We start from the raw sequence: 13,488 nt of genomic DNA on the forward strand, positions 1-13,488 counted from the left end.
GTCACTCGCACTCCTAAGGAAAACTGGAAGATACACTCAGGATGGCTTCAGCGGTACGTGCTTTATTAATTTGCACACTGACATGCATATTAATGGTTGAAATGGGAGACAGTAACTGAAAAGTTCTCTGATGAAGGTTGAAATGGGCCGGCCTTTTACCTTTCGCGCGTCTGGTTGAGTCTATCCCGGGTGAGAAACGCGTCGCCATCGATGGGTCTTTGCTGAGCTGCTTAGTGGACCGTTGGAGGCCAGAGACCCACACGTTTCACTTCAGATGGGGAGAGATGGCTCCTACTCTGGAGGATGTGTCACTTTTGCTCGGACTACCGTTGGCAGGTCATGCCGTAGGACCGTTGGACGCACCGGCTGGTTGGGAGCGAGCTCTCACAGAACATTGTCACGGTGTTTTTCCGGATGCTCCCGATCCGGTATGGGAGCATCACGGACCTAAGTATGAGTGGTTGCTAAATTTCCGGGTAATTTCCCCTACCTATTCTCTTCAAGTTATCGCGCATAAAGTTGTACAGAAAATAATTGCGGCTTACTAAAACTTTCTCTTCGCTTAATGCAGATCCAGAACTTCCGGGCGCCCTTGACTGCGGAACAGATCACTCGGAGCCTCGAGGCCTACTTACTGTGGCTTTTCGGCAAGGTGATGTTCACGGAGAACCATGTCACCACTATCAGCGCCCTCTACATCCCTATGGCACTCGAGATAGCGAGCGCTCAGACGGCGGATCAGATCAGACAGAGGAGTTGGGGTTCAGCGGTGTTAGCGGCTACATACCAAGGTATGTGCAACGGTTGCCAGCTTACATCGAGAAAGCCAGCCCTTCTTGGATGCCCTCTATTCCTACAGCTGTGGTCGTGGGAGAGGTTCTCTATAGGGCGACCAGATGTACGGGTTCATGAGCCTATAGACGCCATGTTTGATGTTGAGGGCATCGACATGCCTACTTTCGGTCTGTGTTGGACTCGTCGCAAGGTATGCACCGTGTTGTAGTTTAATGCAACTTTTTCTGCACAAGAGATCGACCGATGCGAGCGGCTACTAACTTTTATTCTCTGCAGAGACGCTTTGCTAGTGATCAGACCAGGAAGGCGTACACAGCATTGAACGAGCAGTTCGATGCGTACACCGGGGTAATCTGGCAGCCCTACACGGAAGCAGCCATACAAGCGAGATACCCTGCTGGTATGTCTGTGCTATGCACAAGGGACCGAGATTACTGGATGACAAAATCGAAGATCATCTTCGATGTCTTCGTCGAGGAGATGGCACAACAGAGGGTTATGAGGCAATTTGGTCTTCTGCAGTTGGAGCTACCTCCCCCTATGGAGAACTCGGTGCCAGCACACATCCACAGGTATTAACCAGTTTTTCAATGTTGCATTTTCTTTCATAGTACTCCATTCGAAGCTTTAGGTAATTGTTGAACACACACCACAATTTTAGGACGACAAGGAAGGGCATGAACAGGACAACTGCTGAATGGCTAGTTAGACTAGAGCCGTATGTTATAGAATGGGAGACAGCAAACACAAATCTATGGCACCAGAATCACAATTTCGATCTCGATGAATTCAATCTCTATTTGCGGCGCTACATGACCGGAACACGGTTACGCATTGTTGAGTACTCCCACCCAGAGGAGTTACCGGATCCTACTCCGTCGGATATGTACCCGAGCTATGATACTTCGGGCTCTAGGCAGTACGCGGTAAGATATTTTTTCTTTACGTAATGTTGTCACATACTTTGACGTGCAAGAGACAGACATTATTAATCGTCATGGAAATTTGCAAGCTACCTTGACACGCGAACTGTACGACGACGTGACCACCTTTGGACGATCACTATCGTCTGGACCTCTTCTTCAACATCGTCCAGTGGTACAGCCCTTCTTGGAAAGAATTCAGAATAAGATACGGACTGTGTACGAGGCTATCACGTGCACCCGGAGAACCGATGTTGTTTAGCACGAGCAGGAGCAGCCGCGTCACTCCATGCAACGACATCAACCACGTCCACGCCTAGCACAGCAGCCGACAACCAGGCCACCCCGTCCTGACCAACCTGGCAGTTCTACGTGGCACCCGCAGCACTATGGTCCCACGTCGAGCTTCGTGTTTTCTCCACAGCCACAGCAGCACGGTCCCTCGTCCAGTTTCGTGTTTCAGCCAGAGCAGACGTCACACCCAGCAGGTATGTGTCTTCATATTTATGGTTTTCAATATTAATTGACGCGACCTCATTCTTCATGATGAACCGTTCCATCGCGTAGGGGCCTATGGATATCAGGCGTCTATGTCGGCATCACATGATACGTGGGGGAGTGATCAACATCCCGAGGACAACATACAGGCTCAGATGTCGCAGCACACCCAGTGGATGAACATGTTTTCGACTCCTCCACCAGGCCCCACACAGGATACACAGCATGACCAGCGAGAGTCTGAGATTCCTCCTCGTCACGTTAGGGCACCCGACAGGTTGGGATGGTCCCCGATTCCAGATCCGCCTCCCCGCCAGGCCAGACGTCATCACTGACGCTTCTATGTATCTGTATCAGTAGAGACATTACCATCTATTTCTGTGTAAGACTTATGTCTATTCTATGTATGAGACAAATGACTATGTACTTATGTACGAGACATATGCCTACTCTATTTTAGTACTCTGTTATCGGAACTACAAGATCATATGTAGATAGAACATAATATTCATACAACGAGACATTGCAAGCAAATAGATAGAACTACATCTAAATTAAATGGTACGTTACTGAACTCACAACATACAGCATAAAAACTACATGAAGTCATCATCGTCATATGTTCGCGCCAACTTTTTCCCGCCATATGTTCGCGCCAACTTTTTCCCGCCACCTGTTTCCCTCCACCCTTTTCCCGCCACCCGTTTCCCGCCACCCGTTTCCCGCCAACCCTTTCCCGCCATATCGCAGCCGTTCTTTACCGCCATTTTCTCCTATCTACCTATAAAACCCCCTTCAGACGGAGCTGCATAAGCATTGCAGTGTGCTGGTGGTAAATTGGAGCACTGTGGTGGAGGTGAAGCTGTTGTTCGTCGTTCTTCGTTCGAGCCGGAGCACCGGCAGTTTGGTGGCCGCCGTTCGTCCTTCATCCTTCGCACGCACGCTTCAAGGGTATATTTAAGCCCACATTTTATTTTTCGTACGTGCTCCGGTAGTTTTTGTTAATATATTTAGATGTCAAATAATCTGTCTATATTAATCTGTCTATATTTGTAGTTGCTACGGCAAATATTCGTAATATAATTGTAGGAGGGTGAATTGTATTAGTTGCTCCGTTAATATTCTGTAATATATAGCTTCGTAATATATAGACATGTCTAATATTTGTTAGTGGGGATATTAAGGGGTAGGGTAGGTACTCAATGCGATTTGTGTGTTGCAGATGGCTGAGAGTACTCAGTGGGTGCTTAGCCCTATTGTTCATGTCCAAGGCTTGTCTCCAAGTGTTGTGCAAGTTAGTGAAGTGGACCTCACTTTTGATTGGTTGAAGACTAAATTCATGTTGAAGCAAGGGTTGAAGGAAGACGATTTTGTGTACTACGTCAGCAGGAAGCATTCAGATGGCCCTGGGGAAAGAAAATTGATTGACATAACTGATGATGGCAAGATTCAAGACATGCTGAGCGAATGGGAATGGAAAAGGGTTGTTCAGTTGCATTGCCACAGGAAACCGAGTTATATGTGATGCATTTGTCATTCGAGATCCGCCTCCCCGGCAGGCCAGACGTCGTCATTGCCGCTCCTATGTATCAGTACAGACATTACCATCTATTTCTGTGTGAGAACTTATGTCTATTCTATGTATGAGACAAATGACTATGTACTTATGTACGAGACATATGCCTACTCTACAAGATCATATTTAGATAGAACATAATATTCATACAACGAGACATTACAAACAACTAGATAGAACTACATCCAAATTAAATGGCACGTAACTGAACTCACAACATACATCATAAAAACTACATGAAGTCATCATCGTCATCCTCGATCGATGCAGAACTCTTGCCCTTCGACGATGAAGAACTCTTGCCCTTCGACGATGCAGAAACCTTGCCCTTCGATGATGAAGAACTCTTGCCCTTCGACGATGCAGAAACCTTGCCCTTCGATGATGAAGAACTCTTGCCCTTCGACGATGCAGAACCCGAAAGCGGCGGCATGAAGATATCATCTTCGTCCTCGCTCTCCTCAGTCCATAAACATGGATTATTTGCTGCAATCCTTCTGAAAGTTTCACTCTTCGGCACCACTACCTTCTTCCACCTGTCATGCAACCTAAGAAGTTCTTTACGTACCTCCTCATAGGTCCTTTCAGGCCACCCAGAACTACGTAATTGGTCAGCCAACTCATTCATTATGGTGTCACTACCGGTGAGTTCGTCCCATGGAACTATCCTATTATCCATCCTGAAATCGGTAGTTAGCCTCAGAAGAGTCCTGCTCATCCCAGGGTGAAAACTACGATCGAAAGGATAATGGGACATCTCAACTACACTACACTGCAATGCTTATCCAGCTCCGTCTGAAGGGGGTTTTATAGATAGAGACGAGAAAATGGCGGGAAAGAACGACTGGGGTATGGCGGGAAAGGTTGGCGGGAAATGGGACGAGGGAAACGGGTGGCGGGAAACGGATGTCGGGAAATTGTTTGGCGGGAAATGGGTGGCGGGAAATGGATGGCGGGAAATGGATGGCGCGAAAAGCGCAGTTTGGAAATGTCGATAACTTTCAAAACAAATGTTCATCACAATGGAAAAAGGTTCCCGCCTTTCAAAAAATGCATGCAATTTTTTTGGAAAATATGATAAGAAATGGTTCGTGCCACTAAATGAATGTACGTCACCTTTGCTGGAAATATTCTCGTGTTTCCAAAAAATATCCTTGACATTCTACAAAATGGTACTCCCTTCATCCCATAATATAAGAAAATATTCGCGTGTTTCTAAAAAAAGTTTGTGAAAATTTCAGAACAACATTTTAAAAAATGTTGTGTGGTTTAAAAAATGGTATTTCCATTAAAAATTTATTTGAAGAAATGTTACCATGTATTCATAACGTGTTAAAATATATACTTTTAAAAAATATTCGCGTGTATTATTAAAAATAGGCATGCACCAGTCGGCCCACAGCAGGCCAACTGAGCACAGTCGGCCCACTACAGGCCTATCGCTGTACTGCAGGCCGACTGGACCCTGTCGGCCAACTGCAGGCCGACTGGGCTTGAATCTGCTGGCCGACAGCCCAATCGGCCAGCAGCAAACTGATGGGCCTCCAGTCGGCCTGCTGTGGGCCGACTGGGCTCTGTCGGCCTGCAGTAGGCCGATGGTGTATTATTTTTGAAAAATCTTTTTTTTGCGTATTATTTCTGTAATTTTTTTTAAAAATGTATTATTTAAAAAAAATTGCCCACATATACACACGCGGGACAAGCACCCACGTACAACCACAGTCTCTCGCACACAGAAAGGAAAACGAACACAGACTTGATAGAATATTGAACAAAATGGGGGAGAGGTGACTGGGCAGTGGGCTGATTTTTTTTCCCAGTCGTTCAGACGACTGATAAAATAGAAAATGTGGCACATTATTTATTTATAAATCTGTCGGTTTCGAGGAGGTTGACCCCCGACTTATATATTACAGTTAAAGCTCCATCCTCCTTTGTGATGATGCTGATGAGCTCCGATCATACCCTAACCCACGCAAAATTTCCCAAAGACTTTGGCAGGCCGGGTCAGAAGTTCAGCAGCGTCAAATGGAATTGACCCGAGCCGCACAAATTCAGCGACACACTCTTTGGCGCCGAGGCCAGATTCCAAGATAGTTTTGAGGAAGAACCGGCTATCATTGAATGATTGAATCCTAAAAGTGGGAGGATTGTGATTGTCAAAAAATACTGCGGGCAGCTTGCAGCCTCACACCTCTAGTAGATCCGATCGCGGCCTCGGTCCACCGCGAGAGCTAGACGTAGCCGTGCACGCGTTGTATGTAGGGCGTTCCATGTGGCCAACAGGCCATGCGCCTGTGCAGCCGAGTCGATCACTGTTGCATAGGGCAGGGGAGGTTCAAATTATTGTGAGTCATTCGAGTAAGCGAAACATTGCGTGAGGGCATCATCAACGCTCCCCCTAAACCGGACCCCGTCGTATTCATCCGCGGATTGATGGGGCCATCCACGATCAGTAATGCAAAGGTCGACTAAGGGAGTGCGAATCCGGATATATATGAACCCATTTTGGAAAACACATTTCTATTTGCTAAAAGAATCTGAAAAAATTGCACGGATACGTCTTCATGTTTTATGTGCGTGCATAAAGTTTTATGGAAAAATAATTTTTTTTGGCCTGTGCAAAAAGGACAAAAAATTGTGTCGTAAAACGCTATTTAGAAGCACTGAAATTTGTCTTTTTTATGGAGACAAAACGAAAAGACATTTTTTTCACAAAACTTTGTGCCACTCAAACATTTGCGAACATGTATGCGTGGAATTTTCTTTTGAATTTTTTGACATTTTAAAACGTGTTTGAAATGCATTTTTTTAAAAGTGGGTGCTTATGACCATGGATTCAGGACGTGCTGACTCAGGTCGACCATCCAAAATTGTTCTCTAAACTCTCGCCTCTTTTCTTAAGTCCACAAGCTCAAAATAACCACGTACCAAACCATAAATTACTGAAAATGTTCAAATGCGTCAGTAGTTCTAATCTAAATATTACAATACAATAAAGTCTTCAAATTAAAGCTTTTAAACTAGAAATCAACTAGCACATATGTTCCAAGTGTCCGCTTTAACCGCTCATAGGTGCTCAATCAAATCATTCTTGAGTTGCTCGATGCTCAATTTGTTGATACATTTGAACAAACTCATCAAACGTGATCGGATTCTGATTTGGAAGATCGATATGATCACCCACGTTCTCAAATTCAAAAGCTGCGGCAACATCTTCACGCTCGTCATCACCTCCTACAAGGTCTTGGAATCCCATTATTTAGTAGGTCCACGAACAACTGCAAAACAGGCCTAGGGCACTCCAAATGCCCTCTCCACATCCTTTCTAGATGTTTCTTATCTTTGGGCAAAGTGAGACCTTTTTGGACCAACCGACTCAGAGATGGTCTTGAACTCTTGATAAAGGTAGCCCATGGAGAATAGGTACCGTCAACCAGATAGTAACTCATATTGTACTCATGCCCATTTACAGTAGCAAACAATATAGACCACTGCAGCACATTGATGTCATTGTGAGACCCGGGCATGCGAAAGAAAACACGCCAAATCCAGAGATCATGTGATGCACCTGCTTCAAGAATGATGGTAACATGGCCGTGATATTGTCCTTGTAGAGCTTTTGGACAGTTCTTTCATCTTCAATGTATGCAGTCAAGAGATCCGAACAAACCTGTCCACCCTCTTGCTTCAGATATTGCGCCTCTTGGTGTCTGCGACAGTTGGTTATCTCAAGTACCAAGGTCCAAACATCTCAACAACGGCAGTAGCAAATCTGACCAAGGCGTCTCTGCATGTGCTCAGACATCTGGAGGTATTCGTCCCACCAATCTGCGATCGTACCATATGCAAGCATCCGTAATCCGGTCGTGCACTTCTGCTAACCAGAGAATCTAATCCTCCCTACCGCATGCTTCTTCAAAATGAAGTAGTCATCAAAGGAGCGGACACCATGATAGATGCGATATAAGACATTTTTTCGCATCTGAAAGCCCCAGCGAAAATTGTCAGCGAATAGCGCATCGGGGGCAAAGTAGTACTCTATCAATGTCAAATGGCCTCGTTCCCTGTTCAGGTTGAGCACTTGATGACTCCTTGAAATTGAGAACCAGCTCTTCCGAACGCTCCGCGTCAGTAAGGACCGCCTGCATCATCGCCATCTTATCCGTGTAGTCCTCCTCGTCAGATGGATCATCGGAGGACTCAACGTAGTGCTCGTATATGTATTCCATGTCTGAATCCATTGCTTCAAAGAAGGGACAAAAAGAAATAAGAACGGACATCTTGTCGGGCGTGGTCACTACCGTAGGGGCGGATGGTACCTACGCGGTGGACGAACGAGAGGTGCGGACCGGCAGTGGAGGCCGGGTGTGGCGGTAGGGGTCGTGGAGTTTCGGGAAGGGCTTGGTGGACGGCCGGGATGGTACATCGGCACCGTCGACGAGAGAGGAAGCAGATGCAGAGAAAGAGGGAAGTACGGAGGCGCGAGGTCCAGACGATGTTTTGGGTGTCGGAGTCTTACGTGCCTCCTGTCCGGACTCCTGCAAAGCCCCTGATTTATTTCCGATTTACGGAGAAACAAACGGCCGGACGGTCCACTGATCAATGCAGAACGCCGTTGGACGGTAGACTGCGTCCAGATAACTCGGTCCGGACGGTTCGCGGCCAGTTTAAGGGTCCCTTTGGAGATGCCCTGGCTCCAGTCTCACATGAATGTTGTTAAAATGTTTGCTTGTCGTGGCAGTGCTTCATGCAGGAACAGGAACATGAACACACGCCACCTGGCATTGCATTTGCCTGTTGAATAATATACTCCTAATTAAGAAAGAATTTTCCATGATTGGCCGTCTGATCGATCTGCGGTTGGCGCAGCTTTGCTTGCTCGTATTCAGTCGGCGAGTGGAATTCATTCGGTTTATGTTGACTAGCTGGCCGGACTACCCGTGCCGTGGGTCAAGTTCAACAAGTCAGTCGTCAACAGCAACAGCGACACCGGCCGCAGCAGCAGGTGTCTTCTTCCCCTATCCATCCATCCCTTTCCTCCCTCCAACCCCCACCCCTAGACTAGATCCTCAAACGCTACAAGTAACACGGACACGCGCGCGCACGGGCCGAGGAACCGTAAAAGCTACGACTTGTTCTTCGTCCACCTTCGTCTCCCTCCCTTCCCCGCAGGCCGGTCACCTCAAGTAACCCCATCCCCTCCTTGCTGCCTCACCCCGTTGGATCATCAGAGCTGCTGCCCGGCGCCCGAGGTAATCGACTATACGCTGTTAATCAGTTGGTTGATCTTGCTCCGGCAAGCTGATTTTGTTGTCCCAGCTTTGGTTTCATTTGACATGGAGGGAGGGAGTGAAAGTGAAAGTGAAACCCCCTGCCAGTAGCTAGCTGCCGCTGCTCTGCTCTGTTTCTTTGGTAATTGCTCTGCTCTCCTCTGCTTCTTCTGCTAGGAGCTAGAAAGGGAGGTGATCCTCTTTCTTCCTACGGTACACTACTGCTCAATCCGATCTGCAATTGTATCTGAACCTACCTACCAACCGTACGAACAGTAGCAAGTTTTTTTTTTGGGGATTTATTCACCGTGTATAGATTTATGATACATTTGGCTTCCTTGCCTGCCTGTGTTCATCAATCCCGTCCCTCTCCCTAGATCGTGCCCTAAATCGTGCAACAATATAATACTGTACCTCCTTGCCTGCTCTCTTTGCTTGTGTTCATCTTCATCCACCATGTGCCTCACCCTCTGCTTCTAGATCGTGCAACAATATAATACCTGCTTGATGGTGTTTGTTGGAGTAAACTTTGACTTGGGGCCTGGCGGCTAAGCTACTTTATCATTCTTTACTACCAAATACCAGTTCATCGTCCACCAGCTTTCTTGACTATCATGCTCCCGGATTCCCACGCACTCACACTGTCCACATACTTCCTTACTCTATCATCAGGTAAACAAATCGATTAGCGCTTCCACCGCAGCGGCGCGGCGACGATGTGGTGGCTGCCGCCTTGCTTCCACGGCGGCAACGCGGCCAAGGGGGAAGGCCGAGACCACTTCGACCCCAACCCCGTGTCGCCGGCCGCGGCCTCGGCGCGGTCCATGAGCACGGCCACGTCGTCCACCATCACCGCCCCGTCCGGCTCGGACCTCACCGGCTCCATCAACGCCTCCGACATGAGCGCCGACTCCATCCAGCGCCCGCAGCAGTACCCGAGCTTCGCCGACCGGCCCGCCAACCTCCGGGTCTTCACCTACGCCGAGCTGCGGGCCGCCACCCGCAACCTCAGCCGCTCGCTCATGCTCGGCGAGGGGGGCTTCGGCTGCGTCTACCGGGGCGCCATCAAGGTCAACGCCGGCGCCGGAGACGAGACGCCTCCCCCGATGGAGGTCGCCGTCAAGCACCTCAACCGGAACGGGCTTCAGGCAAGATACATACAGATATACTCCACCAGCCACATATAGCACATTGCTCTTCGGTGGCTCTGTCGGTCAGTAAAATTAATGGCGAATTTGATGATCTTGATCAGGGGCACAAGGAGTGGCTGACGGAGGTGAACGTCCTGGGCATCGTGGACCACCCCAATCTGGTGAAGCTGGTGGGCTACTGCGCCGACGACGACGAGCGAGGGGCGCAGAGGCTTCTGGTGTACGAGTACATGCCGAACCGGAGCGTGGACGATCACCTGTCGGGCAGAGCGATCGGGACGACTCTGTCGTGGCCTATGCGGCTCCGGGTGGCTCTCGACGCCGCCAAGGGGCTCAAGTACCTGCACGAAGACATGGATTTCCAGGTACTTCTTCTTCTGTGCTTGGATCGAAGCCTGAAGCATCTGAATGAATTGAACTGAAGATCGATCTGCAGGAAGACATGAACTGAATTTGTGACATTGCTTTGCTCAGATAATTTTCCGGGACCTGAAGACGTCAAATATATTGCTGGATGAGGACTGGAACGCCAAACTGTCAGACTTCGGCATGGCTAGGGAAGGCCCGACGGAGGGCCTCACACACGTCTCCACAGCGGTAACAATGAAGCTTCTGCATTCAGATACACTGTACCATGTTTTGTAGATGAAAAATTAATTCAGATACAGGTGAGAAGTACGAAATGGATTATGACATGTACGATGATATTGATATATGTGTAGGTGGTTGGCACCCTGGGGTACGCGGCACCGGAGTACATCCAGACGGGGCGGCTGAACGCCAAGAGCGACATCTGGAGCTACGGGGTGCTCCTCTACGAGCTCATCACGGGTCGCCGGCCCATCGACGGGGAGCGGCCGCGGGGCGAGCAGAAGCTCCTGGACTGGGTGAAGCCCTACATCTCCGACACCAACAGGCTGCGGCTGATCGTGGACCCGAAGCTGGAGGGGCGCTACAGCATCAAGTCGGTGGCCAAGCTGGTCACCGTGGCCAACCGCTGCCTCGCCAGGCTGCCCAAGGCGCGCCCCAGGATGGGGGAGGTGCTGGACATGGTGCAGAAGGCCGTCGACGTCGACGGCGCCGCCGCCGGCGCTGGCGCTCCTCCGCTGCACCACTACAGCAGCGGCGGCAGCAGGGGGGAGGGCGGCAGCTCCAAGCTGAGGCAGGAGGGCAAGAAAGGGTTTCATGGTCAGTGGCGAGCTGGAAGAGGAAAAGGGCCTCTCATGTGCTGATACTGAGGCTAGTTTAATTCATGTGATTGATTAGATTTTCGGGGATCCTAGTTAATCCTAGTACGGCAGTATGTCTGTTGGTGGTGTTGTTCTGAGTGATCAATTCCAGCCGGAAGAGTCATAGTATGCAGTGTCAATTGTGTGGATATGATATGGCTATACTAGAACATGAAGGCGTGCGTTGCCACACCCGTCCATTTTTATGAAAGAACTGTCGAAAGGGAAATTCAACTGAGAATAATGAATAACTAATAATCAACAAGTCGGCAGCTGCAGTTGTGGCAACTTAGCGAAAGTTCCATCTCAACATTGAAACTAACGACCCCGAATCAACAACCACAAAGTTTTGAAAAAGTTATGATGTGCACTGAAGAGTGGTGCATTCGGTGCGCCCGACCTCAGTTTATATATTCGAAACTTCAAAATAATCTAAAAACAAAATTTGCATGTTGATAATCATCTATCTACCATGATTCATGTTTTCTAATTTAAATTTGAAAATCATACCAAGGAAAAAAATCCATATATGAACAGTTGTTAATTACCAATGGGTCATGAATTCACGTAGTTCATCAACACTAAATTCGTCAGTTTTGTTTTTCAGGTTGTGTTTTGAATTTAGATTTGCAGAACATTGAATAGAGGGTGTTCCTATGTACTCTATATTTGTTTTTTTAGTTTGTAATATATAAACTCCCAGATCGCCGGACACATTCTCACATCACCGAGTACTAACGAGTTACCAAAGTATATGCAGGGCCAGGGTATGCGATAGAAAACTGATTAAGAAAGGCAGTAGCGAAATGTCAAGAGTTCACCAAAAGCAGGCCACGCAACATAGCTTGCAGGACATTCAGGATCTTCTATATCGATTAGACATTATCAACTTCGAGGTAGCCAAACTCATTCCCCAAAAAATAAAATATGTAGTGAAACTCATGCATGAGTCCATATATGCAAAATATAATGAGTTCGCCCAAATGAGCACCGGCTGCAGCGGATCCACGCGAACTCAGCATGAGTCCATCTATGCAAAAGCTTCAGGTGTGGGTGAGAAACCAATCTGTACTATCTAGGCACCAACGCTGGTGTCCTGCTCTCCGGCATTAGCCGCAACATCGCGCAGCGGCATAGGTCTACGCCTCCACGGGGCACCCACCGGAACAAAGTAGCTCCGCGTCCTCCACCTCAGTGGTCATGGCAAACTCAGTGACGTGCGCCGACAGTCAACCACACCCTCAGTCCTAAGCGGATCCGTTGTTCGTTGCTTTGCTCCGTCTTCGCTGCACGCCGGTCACGCGGATGGTAGAGGAGACGCCGGCAGTGCAATTTTTATTTGGTAACTTTATTTTTCACCATGGTGTGGCGGCTTGAGCAAAGGGAGGATAATAGAGGCGATGACCTTGGCCGAGAAGAGGGGCGAGGGAAGGGAGGGATATGGCGACATATGCGGGAATTAGCGGGCCACTGAAGTGAGTGCACCAGCCCGACACACAATTCCGGCCCGATCAACCATAGCAGGCCTAGATAGTTCCGTGGAGCAGCGGCCCAAGAGATAGACGTTCAGGAGAAAGTACGACGTTTCTGCTTCGGTGCTCCCCCTGGGCTGAACGCGAGGTGGAAAAACACATCAACGGTCAGGATGACCAAAAAGGTCCATAACGAGGGGCGCGATCATCTTTGTTGCCCTCGCGTATAGCTGTCGAGAAGCCCTGGGAGGCCCGTACGGGTCCGGTTAGATCGTATGCCCGGCCGTATACGTATTTGTATACGGCGGCCTTTCGTTCACGCGTGCAGCCGCCCGCGCGTGGGGCAGCACGTGTCATGGGTAGTTGCCAAAACTGTCCCATCATATAAATATGGACGACAACCACCTCCGGCCGCATCGCCCACCATTTCCCTCCGCCGCATCGTCTCCCTCTCTTCACTCCCCACTCCCTCTCCTCTCCAACCTCCTCGTCTCCCTCACCGCATCCTCTCCATCGTCGTGGCGGACGCAGGAGGCGAGCGCCCCGTTGGGGCGCAGATCTGGTGGAGCAG

At 48.8% G+C, this 13,488-nt stretch overlaps 1 protein-coding gene and 1 long non-coding RNA gene across 2 annotated transcripts; both read left to right on the forward strand.

The window, feature by feature from the left end:
* On the forward strand, positions 1 to 1,328 carry LOC120974255 (uncharacterized). The gene is made up of 3 exons (XR_012203935.1): positions 1 to 476; positions 572 to 985; positions 1,072 to 1,328. It is a non-coding gene; the product is annotated as an uncharacterized lncRNA (long non-coding RNA).
* Positions 1,329 to 8,854: 7,526 nt separating this feature from the next.
* LOC109755931 (serine/threonine-protein kinase PCRK1) lies at positions 8,855 to 11,648 on the forward strand. Its single transcript, XM_020314807.4, has 5 exons — positions 8,855 to 9,047; positions 9,738 to 10,213; positions 10,318 to 10,581; positions 10,691 to 10,813; positions 10,939 to 11,648. Exons 2-5 carry the CDS (start codon positions 9,782 to 9,784, stop codon positions 11,446 to 11,448), a joined length of 1,329 nt encoding a protein of 442 aa, XP_020170396.1. The 5' UTR covers positions 8,855 to 9,047; positions 9,738 to 9,781; the 3' UTR covers positions 11,449 to 11,648.
* The last annotated feature ends 1,840 nt before the right edge of the window (positions 11,649 to 13,488 follow it).

Source organism: Aegilops tauschii, chromosome 2, assembly GCF_002575655.3.
Source record: "Aegilops tauschii subsp. strangulata cultivar AL8/78 chromosome 2, Aet v6.0, whole genome shotgun sequence".
NCBI classification, from domain to species: Eukaryota; Viridiplantae; Streptophyta; class Magnoliopsida; order Poales; family Poaceae; genus Aegilops; species Aegilops tauschii.

Excerpts from the sequence above, each read along its gene's own strand:
- LOC109755931 (XM_020314807.4), top strand. The coding sequence starts at position 9,782 with ATGTGGTGGCTGCCGCCTTGCTTCCACGGCGGCAACGCGGCCAAGGGG. Across the intron at positions 10,582-10,690 it reads ACGAAGACATGGATTTCCAG|ATAATTTTCCGGGACCTGAA; the intron begins GTACTTCTTCTT and ends TGCTTTGCTCAG. Across the intron at positions 10,814-10,938 it reads TCACACACGTCTCCACAGCG|GTGGTTGGCACCCTGGGGTA; the intron begins GTAACAATGAAG and ends ATATATGTGTAG.